Genomic DNA, 24854 nt, shown 5'->3' on the forward strand with positions numbered 1-24854 from the left:
TTCCGACTTCCGGGTTTTACACATCAGCGCCGTTTCCGGCCACTGCTGGCACGTTTCAACACTCGCACCCCCACCCCTACGCCCCCCAACAGCATGCTCCCGCTCATCGGCAGGAGGGCTTCTCTGCTATCTGAAATGTTTAGGACACTACACACTTGCAGCCTCGCACCCGTCGGCAGGAATGTGTAACAGAGGGGCACAAAGGCGTAAGCGCAAGTATTGGGACGCGGCGCATACGTCGCAAATCGGAAACGGAAACAAAGTTGATGGGTGAAAACCCGGAACTTGGAAGTCCCGCCTACGCCGTGGCATATAGTCCATTAATTTTCCGAGTCGCTAAATCCACTTTCCGGGTTTTTTATTCGTCCACATTCAATTCTTTCGAGGTAATTTCATCTCGGCGGAATGTGAAAATAATTGCACGAAAAAACACATTTAAAATGTGGATTCGTGGGCTTAAATGTTGAAATTCGAATGAATTTAGACTGAAAAATAGGAATAAAAAGAACACAACAAGGCAGCAAGATGACGTCACAAATCAAATGGTGGGGAGCGGGAGGCGAACGCGTTTTGATGACGACATCAATATGACGTCTGCCAGACTGACAGGGCGATGTCGCCTCTGTTTACCATCCAGCTGCTGCTGGGATGAATAACATCTGGACGCGCAGCCGAGTGACTTGTTCCACGCGACATTAGACTGTGAGTGTGACATTTTGTCCCGGTGCTAATAATGTTATGCTGACGTGCTAATGCTTGGCTGTTAGCTTAGCATATGCTCGGGCTGGCTAGTTCAAAACACAACAACGCCGTCTGTGTGTGTTGTGTTGCGAATGTGTGTGCTTGAACAATTTTATTCTGCTTTCCATTGTCTTTTTCTTACATTTGATTGGCAACAACCAACTTTCCATTCGTGTTGGCATCATTGTAGTAGTGACATTGTACTCTATTCCAAAAATGCCTGCTGGCGTTTCTTGAACACTTGCAAATATCACTTTTGGACAAGAAATGAAACTGTTCTTCCTCTGCAGATCGGAAACATGGCGAGCCAGCCGTCCGTCTTGAGGGAATTCGGCCCACTGCAGCACCTGCTGAACGCCATCCCAGCCAAAGTAAAACATATCTATCAATGTGCAGTTATTTACTCTATCAGGCAATAAGCAGAGTGGCATTTATCATCTCATGACCGATTACTTTTCACAAAATCATGAAAAATCCCAAACTTTTCACCTTTAAAAGATAATAAAAATAACAAAACAAACAGCAAACATAACTATAATATCTAATTGCTTGATTAGTTGGTTTTTAGTGTGTTTAATAAAGTTGGACAATGTCAAAGTAGTTGTTGCATTCTTTGATTTTTCTGTATGCGGCCCTCGGAGGAAATCGTTTTTTTTTTCATGAATGCAATAGTTTGAAGGGCAACCAAAAACCTTAATTAAGTAGAAAAGAAGGTGACTGTAATAATGTATGTGCAGGTTCAGCGCGGTTTCCGCTCGGTGGTGGTCTACCTGACGGCGGTGGACAGCAGCCGCGACTTTGTGGCGGTGGGCAGCAGCATCGGCATGTTGTACCTCTACTGCCGCCACCTGGCGCACATGAACAAGTACAGCCTGGAGGTGGCGCTCGTTTCCTTCTCATTGTCTCTTCTCGCTCTCCGATCAGCTCTCTTTTTATTTTTTTATAACGAGAATGCGTGTTTAGGGGAAATGCGACGCCATCACCGCCGTCAAGCTGCTGAGCTGCTTTGACGACTTGGTCGCCGCGGGAACGGCGTCGGGCCGAGTGTCCATCTTCCAGCTGGTGTCGCCGTTGCCGGGTCGCAACAAGCAGGTGAGCGGCTTCACCTCAAGCTACACAATTGACCTTTTCATAATGGTAGATGAATCGGCAACTAATGGATTATCAAATTAGTCCATAATGATTTTGATCATCGATTAGCTGTTTAGAGATCTTGTTTAGTTGAAAATTGTTCAATTTCAGCACTTGAACAATAAATATTGTCCAGGACCAAACCAGTAACTGAATCAAAATCAGTTTCTGCTTGTACATTTTCTGCACTGCCAATTTGAAAGCATGTACTATCAGAACATAGGGATGGAATTAAAAAATAAATACATTTTTAAAACACTGGAGACAATGGCAATATTTAAAATAGAACATTTTTATACGTTTTGGGGAGCAAATTAGTTAATTGACAAATTATTGGACAGTTTAATTAAAATAATCGTTAGTTGCAGCTCTGAATAATTGATACAAACCCAATTGTCAGTTTATTGTCAAAATGTTTGCCCACTGCTTTTCTTTGCAAAACAAAGTTATGGAAACTTTAGTTCATATTTGGGAATGACTGATTCTCATCTCATGCGTATGTGGGCGTGTATGAAAGTTGATATCTGCTGCAAAATGTCACTTCCTCGTCATTTGCCAGGCCAAAGCAATCAGTGGAGGAGTCATGGAGTTTAACATGCTCGGTTGCTGCGAGACTCGACTGCTTTGGCCTGGCTGACCCGAAATTGACGTTTTGTAGTGAAAAGTGCTCGTTCAGTATTTTGATGGGTAAAAAAAAAAAATCCAGTGTTAGGATTTCAAATTCAGAATGTGATGACACAAGTACACTTCCATACTAGTTGGGATTTCACAATTTGGTGGACCTCTGCAACTGAAATAAAAAATAAATAAATAAACAATTTGCACAAGTTTTCACACCCTCCTACAGCTCAAAATGACCAAATTCAAAATTGCGTTGAGTGGGAGTCAGCACGCACCTGCCGCCATTTTGAAAGCCTCATATGAACTACAAATATATTCTCGATGTTCTAGTAGGCTTTTTCTGACATTTTATTTTTACTGTGTAGCTGAAGCCTAAAGTTGTTGTTGTTTTTAGATAAAATAATAATAGACACCTTTTGGCTTCCTCTTCATTTTGTGTGCAACAAACTTGCGAGCAAAAGTGATGATTGTGTTTTTGTTGAAGTTTCGTGTGCGCTTTTCAGCTGCGGCGCTTGGACGTGGTGGGCTTCCACAAAGGGACGGTCACGTCTTTGGCGTGGAGCACCAACGGCATGAAGCTCTTCTCCGGGGACGACAAAGGACGCGTGGTCTTCTCCGCTCTGGACCTCGATCAGGTCATACCGCAATTCCGCCATGTTGACCCCCGGTGGCAGGGGGGGGGGTTGCAAAAGTTTTGGAACAGATGCTGTTGACTCATTCACTGCCATTGACGGCTATAGAGGTCAAAAGTTCATTTGAGCTATTTCTATTAGTTTGACATTTTTTTCCACTTTTGTTAACAAGAGTATGAAAACCTAGAGAGAAAAATATTGTACATTTAGAACAGATATAAAATTTGTGATTAATTGTGAGTTAACTATTGAAGTCATGTGATTAATTACAATTCAAAATGTTAATCGACTGACGCCCCTAATTTCTAATCTTTTATTTTTTTAAACTCATTCACTGCCATTAACGGCTATAGACGTCAAAAATCTATTTTAACTGGGCTAGCAGTGAATGAATTAAATAAAAGTTATTAAAATTGAAATAAATAAATTACAATAAATATATAATAAATATAAAAAATATAGAAAAAAATTAAATAAAATCAAAGTTATTAAGTAAATGAACCTAAAGTGAATAACATTGATTATTTGGTGGCATAACAATGACTTCCAATAACTGAATCAAGCCTGCGACATCATCATGAGACTGTTGGATTTGTCATTTGAAATGAGAAGCCGAGCGACATTTTGTCGTTTCAAGATTGAGTCTGGCTGTTTTATTGGCCAATAAATAGTCAGGTCAGATCTATTTGAATAAGCTTGTGATGTCAAAATGAATTGCTGTGCCGCTTCTACGCAGAAGGGACCCTGGGGGGGGGCTCAGATAGAAAAGGAAGGCTGTGCAGATCCACGCAAGTTGCTGAATCAGCTCCTCATTTTATTTCTTCTGCCGCCTTGAAACGGTTACAAAGCAAACCTTCGCCTGCCGTTGCTTGAACGTGAATTTGCGTCATTCTCTTCTTGACCTTTGACAAAGAGTTTGCGGAAGCGATGTCGTGACGGTCGTTTTGTGACGTATTAAAGACTTGCTGCCGATGTCACGAGACTTACGATGTGGATGACGCTGACGACGCTTTCATCAATCTCAGCGTCGTGCGTCCGCAAATATTTTTAGCACGACGTACGTGCTCATGATTTCCTGCCGTTGATATCGCCACCTGTTTATGGTCGCTTTCAAAGCGCTGAAGCGTTTCGGGGCTTTTTCCACCCCAGCCTGACTTGATCTCGATGGCCGTGCGTGTCTCCAGGGTACGTGCACGCCGCTGCTGCTGCTGTCGGAGGCGGCGGGCGTAGTGCAGCTGGACTACAGTCAGCAGGTCCTGCTGGTGTCCACGCAGCAACGCTCGCTGCTGTACTGCACGCACACGCAGCAGGCCCAGCAGCTCGGCGCCAAACCCAGAAAGAGGTGAGAGTCGCGTGCGACGCGCTACATCGAAGAGGGCCGCGCGCGTCTTGATGTGTGTGCGTGCGTGCGTGCGTGACAGTAGCGGCAGGTTCGGAGCCTGCTTCCTGCCGGCCCTTTGCAAGCAGAGCGACCTCCAAGTCTTCGCGGCCCGACCGGGACTCCGACTCTGGAGGTCCGACGTCTCGGGTCACGTGGTGGACACCAGACTGCTTAAATCCGTCTTCAACACTCAGGTAAATACTTGCCACAGCCTCTACTGGTCCCGGTATCAGGCTCCAAAAGGAAATTGGATTGCATAGTGATGATTCCAATTTTTTTATTGCTATTGTTACTGCTACTTTATCGCTAACGCGACTGCTACGACTTCAGCTAGTGCTGCTGCTACTGGTACAGGTACTGATACTTCTTGCTGAAATTGACACCGGTACCACTGTACTGATACTCAAGAGATGGCAAATCTAGGTCCAGAAAGTAAAAACCCTGCCACAGTTTGGCTTTAGCCCCAGGTGCTAGCTAGCTAGCTCGCTCGCTAGCTCCCTAGCTAGCTTCCATGGTAAATGGACTGCATTTATATAGCGCTTTAACGACACCATATGTTGCCCAAAGCACTTTACATTCACCCATGCTCGTTTACCTGTAGGGAGCTAGCTAGCTAGCTAGCTAGCATCAGGGGCTAAAGCTAGCTAGCATCAGGGACTAAAGCTAGCTAGCTCCCATGGTGCGCGTTTATCTGTTGGGAGCTAGCTAGCTAGAGAGCATCAGGGGCTAAAACCAAACTGTGGCAGGGTTTTTCCTTTCTGGATCTGGATTCGCCACCTGTGCTGATACTTAATTACTTTTGCTTTAGCGACTGGTGACGATACTGATAGTACATATACGCAGTCAATTCTGTAGAGTAAATTTGACTCTAAACAGTCAATTTTACAAAGTGTAAGAGAGTAAGGAAAAACAAGTCACTCAAGGGTTGAGGAACAAACCCACAACGTCAGCTTGGGAGACGAGCCGATCTACTCCCTGAGCCACGCAGCTCCTGCTGTGTGTTAGCATATCGCTCGTGTCAGCTCGGTAACTCCTCGCTTTTGGTCCCCTTTGGGTATAAGCAAACAGTAGGCGTGGCATAGCTCAGGTGGTAGAGTGGAGAGTGGCGGAGTCTCCCAAGCTGAAGGTGGCCAAGTCCGTTCCTCAACCCTAGTGTCACTTCTATTTTATTTTTTATTATTAAAATCACCGCATCCCCTTGCAAAATTCACTTCCATTGGTTAGGCAAAATTCTCTCATACACACTAAAAAATACTTTCTGAATATTTTACTCTCTTTCAAGTGTAAGTTTGACTCTGTTAGAGTCAAATTGACTGATATTGGTACTTCACTACTACTGATACTATGTGTACATTGATACAGATACTACTTCTTACTGTATACTGCAATGTGTAGTTCTACTGCTACTGCTAATGCTAATGCTACTCTTCCTGCTACTGGTACTTCTTTACTTCTGTTAATAATACTTCCTCTGCCGGTGCCGTCGGGCCACCGTTGACTCTCCTCGTTTGTCTGACAGATTCCCCACTTTGAGATCTCGCCCCGTCCCTGCCCGGTGGGCGCGTACCGTCCGTCCGAGCGTCAACTGGGTCTGCTGAGCTGCTTCCTCAAGGAGGGCTGGATCCTCAGCTGGAACGAATACAGCGTCTACGTGCTGGACTGCGTCAACCAGGTGTCCACATTGCCGTCTTCCGCCGGCGGCCAAAGCACTCACACGCTCCCGCCGGTGCGTTCAGGTGCTGGTTGGCGCCTTGGAGAGCAGCGGGGACATCGTGTCGCTGTCCTGTTGCGACAACGAGATCTTCATCCTGAAGGGAGACCGAGACCTCATCCGGCTGTCGGACGGGCTGGAGGGCGCCTCCCGCTCGCCGTCTCACTACCCCGCGCGTCTGTCGTCGCCGTTGACGCCACAAGCCAACGCGGTGGCGCCGACGGGTTGGGTGGAGATGGCTCAGCCAATCAGGACCATGGCCATCATCGTGGAGGGCGGGGCCGGCGAGAGCGATGAGCGGCGCGCTGAGGAGGAGGAGGAGGACGAAGCTGAGGAAGCGCAGGAGAAGGACGAGGTGATGACGACTTGATTATTTTCAACACTTTTAACACAAGTAGACGCGTACACCAGAGGGACAAAATATTAGGAACAGGCAGCTACATCTATATATTATTTATTTATTATATTTATTCTTGTAAATGAAGCATCTACTAGGATACTTTTGCCACTGACGCATCTACAACTTCTACTGCTACGTCACTGCTGACACTAATATATATATATATATTTTTTTATGACACTTAACATGGTAAAACATCTCAAATAATGCACTGAAAACAAAAACAATTTTGTCCAGTAAGGTTATACTGGTAAAGATAGAGAATAGAAATGTGACTCATTTTTATGCCTCAACAAAAGTAAAAAAAATAATAGCGATATGAAAGCTAAAATCCAAAGCCAAAAACAATTTGGAAAATAAAACTATGACACCGCTATTTTGCCGTACCCAATGAAGTGTCCTGTGCTGTCATCTTTGGGTCAGGGCGCCAACATCCCGAGCAGTCGCTCGCAAAGTCGCAGCAGCTCCATCACTTCCTGGGACAGTCTCCATGGAAACGCCTCCAGCGATGCGGGCTCCCGCCGCTACGGCGCCCCCCTGGGGCAGGAGGAGGTGTGGCAGGAGCTGGTGGTGAAGGCCGTCAAGGTGAAGAAGAAGAAGAAGAGGCAACGACAAGGCGAGCACAACCACTGCGACAAATCAAACGAGCTGCCGTTTGCGGCGCAGGCTCCCACGACCGTTGCGGCTGCACACATTCGCATAATTAGATGCGTGGCCACTGTGAAAAGGCCAAGTGACTTCTTAGCCTGTTTCACACGCTGCTCACAGAAAATTGGTGACAGCGGGTATTTATCGACTTGCTCTGTGTCCAGACAGCCACTGCGGCTTTTCGCATTCAGATCATTAGATGACAACAGTAGAGATGTTTTTTGGAGGACCGATGACGATTAGTTGTAGTCAAGATATTTGTAGCCGATCTTCATTTTCAGTCAAAGCGGGAAAAATCCCGCTTGGATGTGTGAAAGGTGTTTTCTTTGCTTTCCTTTGGCAGACAGCGGCAAGCGTCTGTCGGAGAGCAGCTGCTCGGAATCCATGTTTGTAGTCCAAGACGGCAGCTGCAGCGACGGCGGCAGCGGGGCGTCCCACCCGGGCCTGCCACTTCCAAAGCAGGACTCGCCAATGGAGATCAGGGACCGAAGTGCCGAGGAGGACGATCGCAGGTGTGTCATGGAGCGGCGGCGGCGGCGGCGGCCTCCACTTCCTGTTGACGCCAGAAGGATCTCACGCCAGCTTCTCCCCAGCAGCCCGCCCCCCTCGGAGAAGGAGGCGGAGCCCCGCACCCCGAATGTGGACGTGCTGCTGGAGTGCACGTTCCCCTACATGCAGCGTGACGGACGGGAGCAGCAGCCCGAAGACCGGCAGGACTCAAGGACAGCGGAGGCCGACCCGGTAAACCATCTGCCGATGTCCTCAGCGCGGGCTTTGACGTTGACCGCACTTGCTTGAACCAACGAGCGTTCCGACGTGTAGCAGGATGCTTGTGTGCCACCCGCTGCTGCGATGGACCAGACCGGAGATCGTGGACTCGTTGGCACGAAGCTGAGCGTGTCCAGCGACGACGAGGAGAGCGACATCTACCGCCACAGTCCGCCTCACGTGGCCGGCGCCGACGTGGAACACGGCAGCGCCGGGAAAAGTCTTTCAGTTGATGACGTTTGTCAGCCGGACGCGCGGGACGGACCTGGACGCAAAGCGGAGCAGGTGAGCCGCTTTGCCCCGATATCGTCCTTGTTTTAATCCGTTCTGAATGATGCGGGCTTGCTTTAGGTTAAGGGGTCGTCGCGTGGCCAACGGGAACTCGTGCGACCCTCAATCGACCCTCAATCGTCACACAAGCAAGCACATTTAGAAAAAAAATCCATTGGCAGCTCTCACATCCTTCTATTTGTCTTTCTAGTTGGCTGAGAGCTGGATGGGCTACTCTGGACCCGGATGTGGAATCCTGAGTCTTCATGTGACTGACAGGTGTGTGTGCGTGTGTGTGTGTGTGTGTGTGTGTGTGTGTGTGTGTGTGTGTGTACAATATCGCACAAAAGTGAGTACACCGCTCACATTTCTGCTGATATTTAATGACATCTTTTCATGGGACAAACCTGAAGAAATGAAATCAAACAAACTTTGACACAATGAAACATAGTCATAGTCTATAAAACAGAAAATGCAGTATATGTTGTTCCTTCAAAGTAACTCAATACTGCCATTAATAGCTCATCCCTTGGCAACAAAAGTGAGTACACCCCTAAGTGAACATGTCAAAATTGAGCAGTCATTTTTCCTCCCCAGTGTCACGTGACTCATTAGAGTTACAAGCTGTCAGGCATGAATCGGGATCAGGTGTGTTAAATTTGGTCTCACATCTCTGGGGTGTCTTAAAAAATGGAAGGTGGAGGAGCAAAAGGGTTCGACTGCCCGCCAGCTCCGTGATGTCGTCATGGAGGAAGGGAAGAAGATTCCAGTTTCAACCTTTGGAGCTCTGGTTAACGCCATTTCCAAAACAGCTAAGACAGTGCTGGAAAATAACGATGAATATTCACACTGTGGGCATTTTCACTTAGGGGTGTACTCACTTTTGTTGCTCATGGCTTTTTGTTTTTGAGGGAACAAAACATTTATATATTTTTTTACATTTGTTTTTTTTTTAAAATATTTTTATTTTAGGGGTGTCAGGCAATTACATTTGTTAATCGTAATTAATCGCATGACTTCAAGTTACCTCACAATTAATCAAAATTTTTATATCAGTTCTAAATGGACAATAAAATGTACAACGACATAAAAACTAACTATAATGAAAATCCCCCCCCCCCCAAAAAAATAATAATAAAAACAAACTATAATGAAAATTCCCCCCCCAAAAAATAATAATAAAAACAAACTATAATGAAAATTCCTAAACTATAATAAACATAATGAACTAACTGTCGAAATGTGTGTTTTTGTAATGTTTTGTGTGCGTGCGTGTCAGATACGTGTGGTGTTTGGACTTCAAAGGCGGACTCTTCTGCAGCCTCCTGCCTCAAAGCAGCCTCCACTGGCAGCGCTTCGAGGACAACATCCACCAGGTGGCAGTGTCTCCCTCGGGTAGGCCCTCCACAGCGATAGCCGCGTTGTGCCAAGCGTTGTGCCAAGCGTTGTGCTAAGCGTTGTGCTAAGCGTTGTGCTAAGCGCAGCATCTGCCGCCAGGTAACCTGCTGTGGAAGGTGGAGCAGAAGAGCATGACGGCGTACGCCTGCGCCAAAGTGTCGGCGCAGGGCAAGCGTCACTGGTACAAGGCGGCCAAGCAGACGGCCTACGTGGCCCTCAGCGACGACGCGGCCTGGATCATCGCCACCAACGGAGATCTCTACCTGCAGACGGGTGACTTCCTCATTTGGCGTCTGGACCGCCATCGCGGGACGCCATCCGCCTAAAGCGGACCTTTTTTGCCCAGGCCTGAACGTGGAACGTCCGTGCGCCCGCTCGGTCAAGGTGGACGCGCCGTGCGTGTTCAGTCAGGTGTGCGTGCGAGGGGGCGTGGTCTGGGCCCTGAGCGAGCACAACGCTTTGTTCTACAGGGAAGGACTCGACAGCTTCTGCAGCCTCGGAGATTCCTGGAAGTACGACACCGTCAGGTAAAAGCATCTGGACTGCGACCTCAGGACGACTCGAAAATGGCATTGGATACGATGCCCGGAGGAAGAGCTGCGCAAGTCATCGAAATTCAATTACAATCTCAATTATTACACTCCATGATTATTAATACGTTACATTGTTTACATTATACAGTTGCACTTTTTTTTTCATTTTAAAATAACTAATTTCATAAATATTGCTTTATCCAAAAGGAACTTGCATAATTATAGGGTTTCATATTAGGGTTTCAAATTAGGGTTAGGGTTTCAAAATTAGGGTTTCAAACTAAGGCTAGGGTTCCAAATTAGGGTTTCAAACTAGGGCTAGGGTTTCAAATTAGGGTTAGGGTTTCAAAATAAGGCTAGGGTTCCAAATTAGGGTTTCAAACTAAGGCTAGGGTTTCAAATTAGGGTTTCAAACTAAGGTTTCAAAATAGGGTTAGGGTTCCAAATAAATGTTAGCAGCGCCGTGACCGTGACGTCATGTAAACGGCGTGTTGTCTTTTGTCTGCTGTGACGTGACAGCGAGGCTCAGGGCGTGGAGCTCATGTGCGTCACGCTGGGGGACGGCGGCACGGCCTGGGCGCTGGACATCAGCGGGAGACTCTTCTTCAGGACGGGAGTGTCCTCGCAACGACCGCAGGGGGACGATGACCACTGGTGGCAGGTACACCGTGTGCGTGCGTGCGTGCGTGCGCAGGCAGGCAGGTGCCTGACGATGCGCAACGCGGTGTCCCTCAGGTCAGCATTTCCGACTACGTGGTGTTCGACCAAGGCAGCTTGTTCCAGACGCTCCTGAGCGCCACGCAAAGCGTCGCCACGGCAACAAAGGCGCCGGTGGAGCGGGTGGTGGCCTTCCTGTCTCAGTACCCGCAACGGCTGCCCAGCCTGGTCAGCGCCAACGCGGGCGGCGTGTGGGTGGCATCGGGACGCAACCAGTTGCACTTGGCCCGCGGCAGCCTGGTGGGGACCTTCTGGCAGAACCTCGTACCCAGAGGGACTGTGGCGGCCACCAGGTGGAGCTCCGTCACCTCTTCGGCCGTGCCCCACAAAGACGGTGAGGCACCGACACGCGTGCCGATGTGGAGGACCAAATCTGCCAAAGTTCAAACGACATAAATAAAAGTGAAAATATATATACAAATTATCATTCAAAAATTTAATATACAAAAAATAAATATAAATGGAAATCAAAACTATATATATATATATATATATATATATACAAAAATAAATATAATCAAATATCAAGCAATAAAAATAAAAAAACCTGCTCTCACATTTATTTATGTTGTGCTGTCAGGTGGAAATGTTATTCAAATGAGGGGGCGGGTCCTAAGCGTGTCTTGGGTTGGACTCGCCGGCTTGCATTGGAGAGCTCCACCAATGGACGACTATCTTGTCCACTAGTGACTGGACAGTTTGCGACGGCAAAGCCTAACCCGAGACACGCATAGGACCCGCCCCCTCATTTGAATAACATTTCGTCCTGACAGAGCATCTGCAGCACAACATAAATAAATGTGAGAGCAGAGGCTTTTTATTTATTGATTGATATGTAATTCTGTATATTTATTTGTATTTATTTACACATTTTATATCTATATATATATTTTTTTGTGTATATATATATATATATATAGCTGTTTTTATTTGCATTTATATTTATTTTTTGAATTGCATTTTTTATATCCGTTTTTATTTGTATACATAATTTTTTTTTATTTAAATGTAATTTTGGCAGTTTTGGTCCTCCATACGCCGACACATCAGCTTGTGTCACACGCGCGCGTTGACAGCGGGTACGTTTCAGGTGCCTTCCTGTGGTTGGCTCAGAGCAAGAAGGATCTGTTCTGCGTGTGGGATCAGGATGGCGAACTCCGGCCGTCCACGGTCGCGCTGCCGCCGGAGGTCCGTGGCGTTTTCCCGACGATGTCCTTCCCCTTCTTCGGTTTCCTGACGTTCTCCCGCCGTTGCCCTCGTCAGGTGGAGCTGAGCCAGCTGTCGGCTTGCCACGACGCCCTGTGGGGACTGGACAGCCACGGCCGGGTGTCCATTCGCACCCTGTCTTCGTCCTGTCCCGTCGGTCTCCACTGGACGCCGCTGGACCTCAGCCAGCTCGGTACGTATCGCCGGCCCAATCTGCTCACGCCGTCTCGAAGGTAGTCAATGGCAGGGGGAGACTTTTTTTTTGGTAAGATTCACTCCTGCGATGTGCTAGCAGCTAACGAGGCAGGACTGATGTTTGCTTGGAGTTTACGTCTTACATAACTTGTTGCCAGGCCAAATTGGCAAAGTGCTGTCTGCGTGTTTTATGTCTCGTCACCTTTGCTTCAACTTATTTAACATCAATAAAAATCATGCGGGCGCGCACGCACGCACGCACGCACGCACGCACGCACGCACGCACACTTGCTCCCCCCCGTCACACCAACAGCTGAATGTTGCGTAACGAGCTCTTTCAGTTCTGTTTTTAGTTGTGGTCCTTCTCACTATCAGCGAGCGCATGACTCCAAGTCACACGTCCCGCCGCTTGTTTATGTCCACCCAAGAGCGTGACGCAGGCGCAGGGTCCGCTTTCAGCCCCCGCGCCGTCAGAGCCCGCTGATATTTGGAAGATATTTGATGTGTTGACCCAACACGCCTGTTAGCTTCTAACGTTTGCTAACACAGAACTCGGTATGTCTCTGGCTGACACGATCTCGTTGAGTGTTTCCTAACATTTATTGAGGCAAGGCACATATTTTGTATTAGAAAAATCTCAAGGCACACCAGAAAAAAATATATTTTTAGACCAATTAAGTGAACACCCGTCGAGTTAGAAAACGTTAGCTAATGCCAATCGTGTGCTAAATTTAGCTAAGTTATTACATAACAATACCGTTCTGTGCTAACAGATTGTACGTGCTAGCAATTGCTAAAGTGTCTGATGTGCTAACATTTGCAAATGTATTTGTTAATGAGCTAACATATTAACAATGTGTCAGTTACATGCTAACATAGGATAACAAACATGCCTGTTCTGTGCTATGACATGCTAACATTGGCTAAAATATTTGTTACTTGCTAATGTGTCAGACACATCCTAACATTTGCTATCACGGCTGTCGCATGCTAACGCACCTGCTAACATTTACCAAGAAATCTTTTACAAACTAACAAATGTTTTCAAATCGACCCACTTCCGGATTGCTGCGTTGTGAAGTTGACATTTGTTGTTAGCATTGAAATTGACCCGAGCTGATGGGTGAGTATCACGTGGTCAAAGGTTAGCGGGGCGGCTGTGAAATAGGAATCTGTTCTCCCAAAAACAGACTGACCTGGAATCTGACAGTCCGGATGCTCTCAAGTTCCGCCTCATCCTTAAACTCCACATTCACGTCCTCAACTCGATAGCGCACGTATTGTATGGACAGCAAATATGACGTTTCTGTGGCGTGCGTCTGAGACAGGAAGTGTCCGTCTGGTGAGCATCAGCTGCGGCAGCCAGAACGTTTGGGCTCTTGACAATCGAGGACTGGTCTACTTCCGGGTGGGGACCCAACCGCTGAACCCCAACATGATGCTTCCGGCTTGGATCCACATAGAACCACCTGAGCAGGTAACAAAGATCTAAAAGCACCTGTCCACATCCCCTCACCAGGTACCTCAACTCTGGAACCATCTACGTGTCTAGCTAATGCATATTTAGTCAATCTCTTGTAGAACTTCCTGTTCAGGTGACACATATGTAGGATCTGCGGTCATGATAAACCTAGAAGCACTCGTTCACAATCGATACATCAAAGGAGCACATTTAGAAACACCTGGAGAGGAAAAAAAAAAGGAAAAAAATAGAAACACCTGGCCAGCGATCTGCAACCACTTGACAGAAGCACCTGATTAGTTCATACAATTCATCTAGAAGGTCCTGAACTGATAACACAAAACTGCAAATCCAAAGTCCCCTATCAAGGTAACATACTGCAATCGGGACCAGTGATCAGTTGAGCCCGCATCTAGAACTGCATATCCATAAAAACCTGTCCAGGTGACATGTAGACGTCGTAACACGCGTCTAAGAAGCACCTGTCCAGGTGATGATGACGTCATGTTCCGTCCAGCCTGTTGGAGTCCAGCTGGTCCGTATTGAGACGAGTCCAAACGATGGCCATCTGTGGGCGGTGGACAACCGAGGCGTGGTTTTTGTCAGGACGGGACTCAGTGACCAAATGCCTGTTGGGACCAATTGGGAACTGGTGCCAGGTGTGTTTGTCTTCAGCGCAAACGACGTGCACGTGTCTTTGTCCTCGCCTCAACTGTCCGTCTGTCCTTCAGGTCTGACTGTCAGTCAGCTGGTTCTCAGTTGTCGGACCGTTTGGGTCCGATGCGTCAATGGAGACTTGGCTCGACGTTACGGCGTCTCTGATAGAAACCCGGCCGGAGACTACTGGAAGAAGATCCCAGGAAACGCCAACTGCTTGACTGGTAGGACTGGTTTCGTACCACTTGGTGTCGGTCGGCTTTTATACTGGGTCTGTAGAAGGTGCTGATGAAGCGGGTGTGAATTGCTTTGGTCTTGGGTTCTTTACTTACATAGGAATCAATGGAAATGTATCTGAATAAAGCAGGAGTTAAAAAAATGGAAGGGCGGCTCATCATTAGCCTCCATTTCTAGTTAATACCTGTTGTTTCCCAGCTTCCCACTTGGAATATTTCCAAAATGGCTTCCCATGGAAATTGACAGGAAATTTCCCACCCGTGGATCCTCCAAGATGGTCTCCTTCAGTTTTTCTTTCTGTCCCCTCAGTCACTCCAGACGATGACCTGTGGGCGGTGACTGCGATTGGCGGACTGGCCCGTCGGATGACTAAGCTCCTCCCACAAACGCCGCGTCCTCCCGCCCCATTCGGATCGAGTGCCGGCGGCGGCGGCGACGATGTTGACGACGAGTGGGAACTCCTCTGATGCCGTTCCATGTGAACGCGTGTCAAATACTTTCAACGTTTTCTTTTTTTCAACACCTGAGCTGGCAACTGACGTCACTTCCTGGCTACTGACGTCACTTCCTGGCTACTGACGTCACTTCCTGGCTACTGACGTCACTTCCTGGCTACTGACGTCACTTCCTGGCAACTGACGTCACTTCCTGGCAACTGACGTCACTTCCTGGCAAAAGTGTGAACTTCTTTCACATTACAAGGATGCACTTTAAGGCCAAGACACGGCTTGGACTTGCTCGAACCTGGTTCGACGGGTGTTGAAGATGATGATGGCCTCCGATCAAAGGAATGTTACAATATGAGGAGTCGGACTTCTTCTGTTTTTAAGGGATTTAAGTGAAGTGAAAGTGAAGTGGAAAAACTCTTTGGGGAAAACAGGAACTCTTGCCCTTGAGCAAGCACCCCCTAATGTATTCTAGTCTCCAACCCGGTCCTCAGGGACCTCTATCCAGCCTTTTTTTTTTTTCTTCCATTGATTCAAATGATCAGCTAATCAGCAAGCTATGGAGAAGCCTGATAACAATCCTCACCTGTGTTGGTTTAGGGAGACATGGAAAACAGGCTGGATAGAGGTCCCCGAGGACCAGAGTTGAGAGCGGACTTCAACTTTTGAACCTCTGGACACCAGTGGATTGATGGACTCAAGGGAAATCTAGTGTGACTGGGTTCAAGAACTCGAGGGGATTACGGAATCTTCCACCTTACGATTGCCCCCCCCCCCGTGACAACTACATAACAGGAAGACCTCAACAGACTTGACTGACCTTGAATCCAGTTGGTAGACTCACTTGACCTCTTGTGGACATTCCAGACATTCTACTTGATGGACTAGAATGACCTCCGGTGGATTGGGTTTGAACTCTTGGGAGAAGGAGGACTATTGCACCCGAGCGAGTCCCCTGTGAAGCGTCGTAGTGGACATGATCCATACTTTGAATTGGACTCTCACGGATGTCAGTGGGTCGCGATGGACGACGACCCTGCTGGACTACATAACCCAACTTCAACGGACTTGTTTGGCCTTGACTGCACCCTGGCAGATTTTGGGAGTCTCACGCAGAAGTCCTGGACTGATTGGGAAGGACTCTCGTGAACTCTTGTGCCACTGGGGTTAAATAAAAATGGGATAGCAGGGAACATCTCACCTGGTACCGTTAGTGGACTACTTACAGTCGATACGGTTTTTACTCTTGACTTGAGCGCACTTGATTAACCACGCTTTAGCAAACTTTAACATGAGTAGATTCTGGTGGACTTACTAGACTTGGGGTCTTAGAATTAGCTGCACTTTACTGGACGTTTTAAGTTCTGACTGATAGGAAGAAGTAATGATGTCGTCTTATGCGTCGATTGGTTGGAAACTCACCCGGGAACGAAATAAACACAGAAACTGACGAGTCCAGCGTCACTTCATTACTTTATTACACAATCAAAGCAGAAAATGTTTACATGGACTCGCGGTCCTAAATCGAGCAGGACGGCTTAAAATTGACGTCATCACAGACATCGAGTTTTAATCTGTTTTCACAGCAACATAATGTCTTGTCCGGGTCAGCTGCGGCTACAGGATAAACGGGCTTCTGGCTCATTGGACCCAGGACGGACTATGCGAAAGTCCCGAGAGCCGGAACCGTCAACCGACCGTGTCCTGTGGAGACGTACTCAAACGTCAGCTGACTTGACTCGCTGTAAATACATTTCAGAAAACTTTTTTTCTGGCAGTCATGACCGGACTTCTTCGAATCAGTTGCATTTGACTGTACTTGAAGACTTTAGGTTCTGGGTCGGAGCCGAGTATCGGCACGAGAAGTGATGTGTTGATTGGTTGAAAACTCATCCATGGACATTAAATTCACAAAGCTGCGGACTCCACTGCCAGTTGCGTCCTTCACCGAATTACACGATCACTCTCATAAATGTACTTGGGCTCACGGTCCGAAGTCGTAAATCACAAAGAGTCTTTACGACATCACAAACACAATCAAGTTTCAGTTTTGTTTCCATGGTAGGGGAAAGTCCAATCTCTGTTCACTGTGCGGCTGCAGGAAAGCAGGCAACTGGCTCATTTGACCCGGGACCGACTGGGCCAAGGTCCTGAGGGCCTGGAGCAGAAGAGGCGGCGGGGCCAGACCGCTCAACCAGTCGAACACTTCCCGTCCCAGGAGGTACTGCCAACGCTGAGGCTCATCCTGCAAGCGGCGCAGCGCCACGGGTTCCGGTTCCGGCGCAAAAAGCAGCAACAGGTCCAGGCAGTGCCTGGCGTCGCGCCGCTCAGCCACAGCAGAAGCGGCGAGTCGCAGCAGTGCCGCATCCAAGGCATGTGGCCGCGCTCCGTGCGCCAGCAGCAGCAGCAAGCAGTCGGTTCGAGACAGGTCCACTGCCAGTTGCACCGCCGTCTTGCCCGCGTCCGCATAGCCGCCGCAGCTGTTCAGATACTCTTGCCGCCATCCTTCCGACGCCGCGTCCTTTAGCGCGTCCACCATCAATCCCAGGATGGCCGTCCGGTTGTAGCGAACCGCCACATGCAGATGGGCCGAGCCGCTGCTTCGGCAAACCCCGCACTGGGACACGTCGAGCGCCTTGACGGAGAAGTTGCGGAGAAGGTAGCGAGCGTAGTCTTGGTGGTCGTGCACAAGCGCGTACATGAGCGCATCCGCGGGCGAGAAGGCGCGCGGGTGGCCGCCATCCCACAGGAACACCTCCATGCTGCGCATGTCCTCCAGAAGCCATGCCGGAAGTTGGTCTCGCACCGCGCGGTAGAAGTCGAAGGCGGTGTCCTCGCAGTGTCGCTGGCACGGGGTCGGGTTAAGTGGATGCGGCGGGGACGAGAGCAGCCACGGCATGACGGCGCCACAACACTTTTGGGAAGAAACCTCAGGACTGTTGTGAGCTTCTGCGGCGACTGTCACACTCCAGCGGGCGTCCCCGCAGCTTTGAGACATTTATAGTCCGCGGGCAGTCCCCCGCCCCTCCCTCCCTTTGGCTGCCCGCCGCCGCCGCCCTCTGGTGCGCCCATGTGAGGATGTTTGTTTGGGGGCTCGAGGGGGGGCGGTGCTAAAAGTGCGTATCTAGCGTTGCAGGCATAGCAAACATTGTTACACCTTAACATGATTGATTATCGCTGCATGGTCAGACGACAACGTGGACGTCAGCCGGACACAAAGAGCGCGCGTGCCATTGATTTAAAAAGGACATTACGCAAACATGTTCTGCTACACGTGTCGTAAATACAGATGACATTTCAATTATCTCGCGGGCTACTTGTCTTAATGGCTCTTGTTCAGTGTTTTCAATTAAAATAATATAACTGTTTCACCGGCTTGTAACCAGCGTCAACTTTTTTTCTTCGTCGTCTCCTGCAGTGCTTACTCTCTTATCTTTTGGTTGTTGGCGGGTGACATCTAGTGGTTAAAAGGTGCATGGCCGCCACCTACAGCGCTAGACTCAAGTGTGTGCGTGCGTGTGTGCGTGCGTGCGTGTGTGCGTGTAGTGGGGAATACACGAACACAAAACTAAACACGAAATATATATTTGAAACGTGAGGGAACTTGCTGAGTGAGGGAAAAATAATAGAAAAAAAACACAAAGAAGTCATCATACGTCACGTATTATTTAATTGAAAGAGTTTTTACCACAGGTTTTCAGTCTTTCCATTTGTTCTTACTGATGATGGTGATTGTGACATTTTTAGTTCGGAGAAAAGCAAGTAAATATGCAGCTTCCAGAAACATGCCTCGTAGATACACGCCTTCATGGTAGCATGTAGAAAAAAAGAAAGAACGTCTTATTTTATTAGTAGTATTGAGCGGTCTAGATTAACGTGAAATAACATTCAAAAAATACATTAATTATGGATTGAAGATTCTTTATCAATTTTACATAATATCCAACTCTTTCTTTCTCACGTGTTCCTCGACGACTACATCTTCTTCTTCTTCTACTTATTCAGCTGCTCCCTCTTTCAACTTCTGGCCCGTGCTTTCCTCCATTTAGCTCGCTTTATCTTATTCCTCCTGTTAACGCTAGGCAAAAAAAGAAACGATTAATCCCAACGTTCCTGTATCTATTAAAACCAAAACAAAACTTTAAATTGTCTTTCTTCAGTTTTACCTCGGCTTCAACTACAACTTCTTCTTCGTCTACTTCCGGTCCCAACTTCCGGCTCTACTTTCTCCAGTTACTCTCTCGCTCACTTCTTTTTTTTTGAAGCCTTCCTGTTGTGGCGAGTAGTTGCCGTTGAAGTCGGCCTGCTTCTTCCAGGCGTCGCTCACGTTCGGCCCATGGCGCCCATGTTCGACAGAAACGCGGAGGTGGCGGCAGCGGTGGCGGGCAAGAGGCGAGGTCGCGGCCCCGGAGCGGCGGTCAGCATCGGCGGGAAGAGCGTGTCCGGTAATGGAAGTAGCGGCCGGGGCTGCTGGGAAGATGGAAGTTCAGGCTCGAGTAGTGACGACGAGAACGGTGGGTAGCCTCGGTCCGAGTCTCCGAAAACAAAACTTCCTCACGTTTGCCTCATTTTAATTGGCTTGTGTTTGCGTCTTGGGGCTGTACAGGTGGAGGCGGAATGCGTGTCGGAACGCAATATCAAGCCTTGGTTCCGGACTTTGACCCGGGTAAGAAAGTCAACTTAAACGCAAAGGATGGGGTAGCCTCGAACAACCCGCGCACACAAACACACACACTTAGAAAACATTTCGTCGTAACAGTTCACTAACTACTCTACTGTACTACACAACAACTACTAATATATAATCGCTGAATAAAAAATAAAAAAGGCGAAGTGGATATTTTGCCGTGACCGGCAACTCGCCACCAAGCGCTGTTTTGCCGTGAATCGCGTGAGAACCACAACTACAAATTCTGCGCCAGTGAATGTACCGGTATTGGGCTCTTGGCAAAATAGTCAAGGCGGTCACCCTGAAAGTGCGGGGTCATGGGTTCGAAACCCCTTCTATACCATTTTTTTTAAAACTACAATTTCTATATTATCTGAGAGTTCGGGTTAGTCTGGTAATACCAATAAAAGCTGGTGCATGACTCAGTCCGGCGATTAACCAATCAGTCATTCACGGCCAAATAGCCTTAGAAGGAGTTGCTGGTCACTGCCTTAAAAAAAAAAAAATACAGATTATGTTGCCCAACTGTAACTATAACTTGGTAAATATACTATTACAAGTTAATTGAATGCTAACACTACATGATGTTTTTATGCTAACATCTCAAATCCATACATCCAGTGCTAAACCTTGCCTGGGACTATGCTAAGTTGCTAACAGTACAGCTCGTACTATTATATATGATTAGAGGTGCCGCCATTGATTAATCGCCAACTACTTAATTGTCCAAAATTTTGAGAATCGATTAATCGTTCAGAGGCCTTGCTTAACTTCAAATTGTCCAAATTCTCTGCATTTCAGCCTCTCAAGACAAAATATTCTCCAATTTCTGTAGTCCTCCATTGAAAGCAGACAGATGATCAAAATGAGACGTTTACAAAAGTCTGAAGATGTTGACGGAATCGTGTGTGTGTGTTGTCAGAGGTGGCGAAGGCGTGTCAGCTGTCCCACAGCGTCGGCATGTTGGTGTGGAGTCCGAGCAGCAGCGTGCAGCAGAGTCAACGTAAGGCCGCCCGCCGTCGCTTGCGCACGTTAGCTGACACGCGAGCGCTGGCGTGCAATTGAAAGCCAATCGGTGCAAGATGGCGCCGTTGAGCAACGAGTTGCGCGATTCAACGCGAGTCCATCCCACGTTTATTTCTGTTTCCTTCCAGTGGACGAATACATCACCATCGCCAAAGACAAACACGGGTACAACATGGAACAGGTTGGTCTTCCATCAAGTCACTCTGACGCTAGGCTAAGGCTAGCGATATGGACCTTGGGCGTGGCCTTGTTGACGGCGTGGTCGCGCGCAGGCGCTGGGCATGCTCTTTTGGCACCAGCACGACGTGGAGAAGTCGCTGGCCGACCTGCCCAACTTCACGCCCTTCCCCGACGAGTGGACGGTGGAGGACCGCGTGCTGTTCGAGCAGGCCTTCAGCTTCCACGGCAAGAGCTTCCACCGCATCCAGCAGATGGTCGGCCAGCCTCAGCAACTTCCCGTCTGGCGCCGGCCGGCCCGGCCACGCACTCAGCGCTGCGCTTTGATTTCAGCTGCCCGACAAGTCCATGGCCAGCCTGGTCCGCTTCTACTACTCGTGGAAGAAAAGCCGCAACCGAAGCAGCCTGATGGAGAGACAGAGCCGCAAAGTGAAGAGAGAGAGAGACGACAGGTGAGCGAGCGGGCGAGCGAGCGACACGTTTGAGCGCGTCACGTGGCAGGCCGCGTTTCAAACGTGCGCGTGCCTTTCAGCGACGACGAAAGTCCGGAAAACGCCGCCAGCGATCCCGAGACCAATCACGTTAAAGAAGAAAACAAGGAGGTGCAAACACGTCTCCCTCGCGTGTCCGCTTCGTTCGTGTCTCATCAGACGTGCTTTCAGGTGCCTTCCGGAACGGAGCGAGCCGAGGCCAAAACTGCTGCTGGGCTCAAAGTAAGAACACACACACACACACACACACACATGTTGGATTTACATTTACAGTGGGGACATCTCATCGACATCGTGCATTTCTTAGCCCCTCCTCCTAACCAAAACCCAAGTCAAACCTGAACTCTAAAACCAAGTTTTGACCCTCTAAAAGAGGTTTGGACTCACGAGGGCCACCAAAATGTCCCCACAAGGATAGTAAAAACCCAGAAAATGGTGCCATATAAACCCCCCCACACACACACATTCATAGGGATGCTCAATTATGAAGAAAATATTAATCATGATTATGTTGGTCATAAAAAACAAGAATAACATAAAAATGATTAAGACAAAATTATTTAGAAACACTAATTAACAAAATTTATTATTTTGAAATTTAAAAAAGGTGCAAATGTATCATTTTTAACAACTCAAAATTAGTATTAACTCTTTGACTGCCAGACGTTTTCAGAAAAGGGATGCCGTGGGTGCCAGCCGATTTAAGCATTTTGACTGATCTTTCAAGGTCCACAGAAAATGTTTGGACTATGGAAACGCACATACTACCAAATGAAAGATTGGACTCTCATCTTTCATCAGAAAAAAAAAATTGTTTCTACCTTATTCCGTTTTTCAGTAATCAACAATAGAAAATGGTTAGTTTCACCTCTGTTTTGAAAAAAACGTCTTTTAACGTCTTTGGCACTCCTCTATAGGATTTTACTAAACGTTATTTAACGTTTTTGGCAGTGAATGAGTTAATAATCTTTTCTTTTCTTTTTTCCGATTATGCTGATTTTGTAATTGTGGAGTGTAATAATTACAATTGTAATTACATTTTGATTCATTGCACAAGCCCACACACATATAAATACTCAATCATGTAAAATTGGACATCGTGAAAGCAATGTTGACCGTAATATCGACGACGATAAATGTCGCTTCCCCAACCGATGCACAATTTTGCCAGAAGAAAATACAGATTAATCAAACGATGAATTTAACAAATGCATCAAATAACTTGTTGCTTTCCCCACAATGGATTTCAACAAGCATCAGTTGGATGCAGATTTTCACAATTTGCGGGGGCCGCCCCCCCCCCCCCCCCCCGAAAATAGTGGCAGACTATAAATACATTGTTTAAAAAAAAACAAAAAACTTTTCGGTTCTCAGAATGTTTTGCGTGACCCGGTTTGAAAAAAAAAAAAAAAAAAAGTGATTTCAGCGCATCCCGACTTGACGGCCTTTTCCGTCCCTACAAAATGTCCTCCCTCCTCGCGCCAGTCGTCGGGCGTCAAAGGCGCCCACCGGGCCAAGACCCGCCCCCCCAGAGGGATGTTCCTGAAGCAGGAGGACGTGGTCTCGCTGTCCACTTCCTGCGCTCACGGCGTCCTGCGGCAGTTGGACACTCAGCTGACCGCCGCCAAGCGACAGGTCGCCGCGTCCGTCCCGCCGTGCGTCCCGGTGGCCGCGGGAACGTGTGTGTAAATGTGTGTGCGTGCGTGCGCAGGTCCAGAGCATCAAGCAGTCCAACAGCGTTCTCAAGGAGAAGCTGGACTCGGGAGTGGACCACTTCAGACAACCTGAGGTGCGAACGACAACAAACAATTGGAATGCAAACGATTGGAGCGAGACCACCAATATGTTTTTATTTTCAGGGCTGATACCGATATTTGCCATTTGTATTATTTGTAACCGATATTTGGAGCAGACTTAAAAATGAGGGTCGTCAGGCAATTACAATTTGGAATCGTAATTAATCGCATGACTTCACTAGTTCACTCACGATTCATCACAAATTTTATATCTGTTGTGCAATCAAAAAAAATCGAGGTTTTCATACGCTTGTTAACAAAAGTGGAAAAAAAAAGTTAAACTAATAGAAATAGTCTAAAGGAATTTTTGACGTCTATAGCCGTCAAAGGCAGTGAATGAGTTAAAAGTGATTGGCACTATTTGAAATGAATACAAACTCCAACTCTTTTTTAGAATTTTTTTTTCCTTCACTCCCACGGGAAATAGCATGTCTTGAAATGTTCAATAAATACAAAATTAAACGAGCACATATCGTAAACAAAGTTTAGCAAAATATCTGGAATGTCGCATTTTTGATGACGATGATGTCACATCGACGACCGCTTGTTTGCGTGTGCGCGTCACAGGTGAGCTGCAAAGTGAACGGTCGCTGGAGTTCAGACGAGCAGCTTCTGGCCGTTCAAGGTAAAACGGTTTCGTCTCGATCCGGATTGTCGACGCTCGTCTCTCATTGGCTCGTCTCTCATTGGCTCGTCTCTCATTGGCCCGCCTGCCGTGTGATTGACAGCCATCAGGAAGTACGGGCGCGACTTCCAGGCCATCTCGGACGTGATCGGCAACAAGTCGGTGGTGCAGGTGAAGAACTTCCTGGTCAACTACCGGCGCCGCTTCAACCTGGACCAGGTGCTGCAGGAGTGGGAGGCGGAGAACGGCGTGGAAGGCGGAGCCGCCGCCGTCGACGACGACAGGATGGAGGCGGGGGGGCCCGCCGAGGACGACGCAGGTGAGACGCAAGTTACCATTTTTCAGGACTTTGGCTTGGTTCTGACGTCCTTTGCAAATGTTGGACCTCAATATGTAGTAATAGGCAAGTAAGAGCCACAGATTGTGACCTTTGACCTCAAGGTTGTGATCAAATGAAGGGAAAAAATGTCAACGTGCCAATTTTGCAAGGCAAGACTTGCTCCCTTTTGCTCACTCGGCTGTCTGCGCTCCACAGATGAGCACCTGACTCCGCCCCCTGGGGACCTCTGACCCCCGGTGGACCCCGCCCATCTGAATGTGTGTGGACGTCTGACTCCGCCTCCTTGCGTTGCTAATTTTGAAAACATGGTTTCAATTTCCCATGTGAAGTTTATCTGTTGCCATGGCAAAATAACTTTTATAACCTAAATGGACCTGCCATAGTTTTATTAAATCAATTTGAAAGCGTCTCACCTTTGGTTTGCATTTTCTTTCTTTACAAGGTGAGTTGACGTTTGTGGCAAATCCGATCACACCATCCTGATGGAGTGAGGTCGTCTGTTGCCACGGAAACCCAAACTTTCTTTGCTAACTCATGTTTAGAAATTAAAAGGACCTGACGCAGTTTTATGAATCA

At 47.8% G+C, this 24854-nt stretch overlaps 3 protein-coding genes and 1 long non-coding RNA gene across 10 annotated transcripts; 2 read left to right on the plus strand and 2 right to left on the minus strand.

The window, feature by feature from the left end:
• Positions 1-379: 379 nt before the first annotated feature.
• Positions 380-24442, plus strand: tecpr2 (tectonin beta-propeller repeat containing 2). 6 transcript variants are annotated; one of them, XR_013293966.1, is made up of 26 exons: positions 540-702; positions 1032-1112; positions 1479-1619; positions 1705-1833; positions 2997-3128; positions 4310-4467; positions 4547-4700; positions 6026-6178; positions 6243-6572; positions 7041-7233; positions 7609-7777; positions 7859-8006; positions 8088-8318; positions 8515-8582; positions 9583-9698; positions 9801-9974; positions 10048-10228; positions 10754-10895; positions 10970-11285; positions 12042-12139; positions 12215-12350; positions 13681-13829; positions 14332-14473; positions 14546-14695; positions 15018-15628; positions 15783-16604. XR_013293966.1 is itself a non-coding variant. In XM_077564605.1 (25 exons), the coding sequence occupies exons 2-25, from the start codon at positions 1041-1043 to the stop codon at positions 15173-15175; spliced, it is 3840 nt and encodes a 1279-aa protein (XP_077420731.1). In that variant the 5' UTR covers positions 540-702; positions 1032-1040; the 3' UTR covers positions 15176-16604. The 6 variants fall into 6 exon arrangements, 4 of the variants coding, with proteins under 4 accessions (XP_077420731.1, XP_077420748.1, XP_077420740.1 ...); XM_077564605.1 differs by having other exon boundaries at positions 15018-16604; XM_077564622.1 differs by having other exon boundaries at positions 8091-8318; positions 15018-16604.
• ankrd9 (ankyrin repeat domain 9) lies at positions 16609-18562 on the minus strand. Its single transcript, XM_077564664.1, has one exon. It carries the CDS (start codon positions 18150-18152, stop codon positions 17199-17201), a length of 954 nt encoding a protein of 317 aa, XP_077420790.1. The 5' UTR covers positions 18153-18562; the 3' UTR covers positions 16609-17198.
• LOC144050965 (uncharacterized) lies at positions 18802-19468 on the minus strand. The gene is made up of 3 exons (XR_013293974.1): positions 19321-19468; positions 19116-19232; positions 18802-18958 (listed from the first exon to the last, which is right to left on the minus strand). It is a non-coding gene; the product is annotated as an uncharacterized LOC144050965 (long non-coding RNA).
• rcor1 (REST corepressor 1) lies at positions 19491-24841 on the plus strand. 2 transcript variants are annotated; one of them, XM_077564645.1, is made up of 14 exons: positions 19491-19668; positions 19761-19820; positions 20746-20826; positions 20978-21030; positions 21122-21283; positions 21360-21478; positions 21559-21628; positions 21689-21739; positions 23003-23152; positions 23229-23306; positions 23881-23938; positions 24042-24257; positions 24474-24535; positions 24721-24841. In XM_077564645.1, the coding sequence occupies exons 1-13, from the start codon at positions 19491-19493 to the stop codon at positions 24506-24508; spliced, it is 1311 nt and encodes a 436-aa protein (XP_077420771.1). In that variant the 3' UTR covers positions 24509-24535; positions 24721-24841. The 2 variants fall into 2 exon arrangements, with proteins under 2 accessions (XP_077420771.1, XP_077420779.1); XM_077564653.1 differs by lacking the exon at positions 24721-24841 and having other exon boundaries at positions 24474-24690.
• The last annotated feature ends 13 nt before the right edge of the window (positions 24842-24854 follow it).

This window comes from Vanacampus margaritifer, chromosome 1 (assembly GCF_051991255.1).
Source record: "Vanacampus margaritifer isolate UIUO_Vmar chromosome 1, RoL_Vmar_1.0, whole genome shotgun sequence".
Lineage (NCBI taxonomy): Eukaryota > Metazoa > Chordata > Actinopteri > Syngnathiformes > Syngnathidae > Vanacampus > Vanacampus margaritifer.

Bases quoted from the DNA above. Each gene is read 5' to 3' on its own strand.
- tecpr2 (XM_077564605.1), top strand. From the start codon at position 1,041: ATGGCGAGCCAGCCGTCCGTCTTGAGGGAATTCGGCCCACTGCAGCAC. The intron at 6,179-6,242 runs GTGTCCACATTG...CGGTGCGTTCAG, and splicing joins TGCTGGACTGCGTCAACCAG to GTGCTGGTTGGCGCCTTGGA. The intron at 11,286-12,041 runs GTGAGGCACCGA...GGTACGTTTCAG, and splicing joins GGCCGTGCCCCACAAAGACG to GTGCCTTCCTGTGGTTGGCT.
- ankrd9 (XM_077564664.1), bottom strand. From the start codon at position 18,152: ATGTCTCAAAGCTGCGGGGACGCCCGCTGGAGTGTGACAGTCGCCGCA.
- rcor1 (XM_077564645.1), top strand. From the start codon at position 19,491: ATGGCGCCCATGTTCGACAGAAACGCGGAGGTGGCGGCAGCGGTGGCG. The intron at 21,031-21,121 runs GTTGGTCTTCCA...GGTCGCGCGCAG, and splicing joins ACGGGTACAACATGGAACAG to GCGCTGGGCATGCTCTTTTG. The intron at 21,284-21,359 runs GTCGGCCAGCCT...CTTTGATTTCAG, and splicing joins TCCACCGCATCCAGCAGATG to CTGCCCGACAAGTCCATGGC.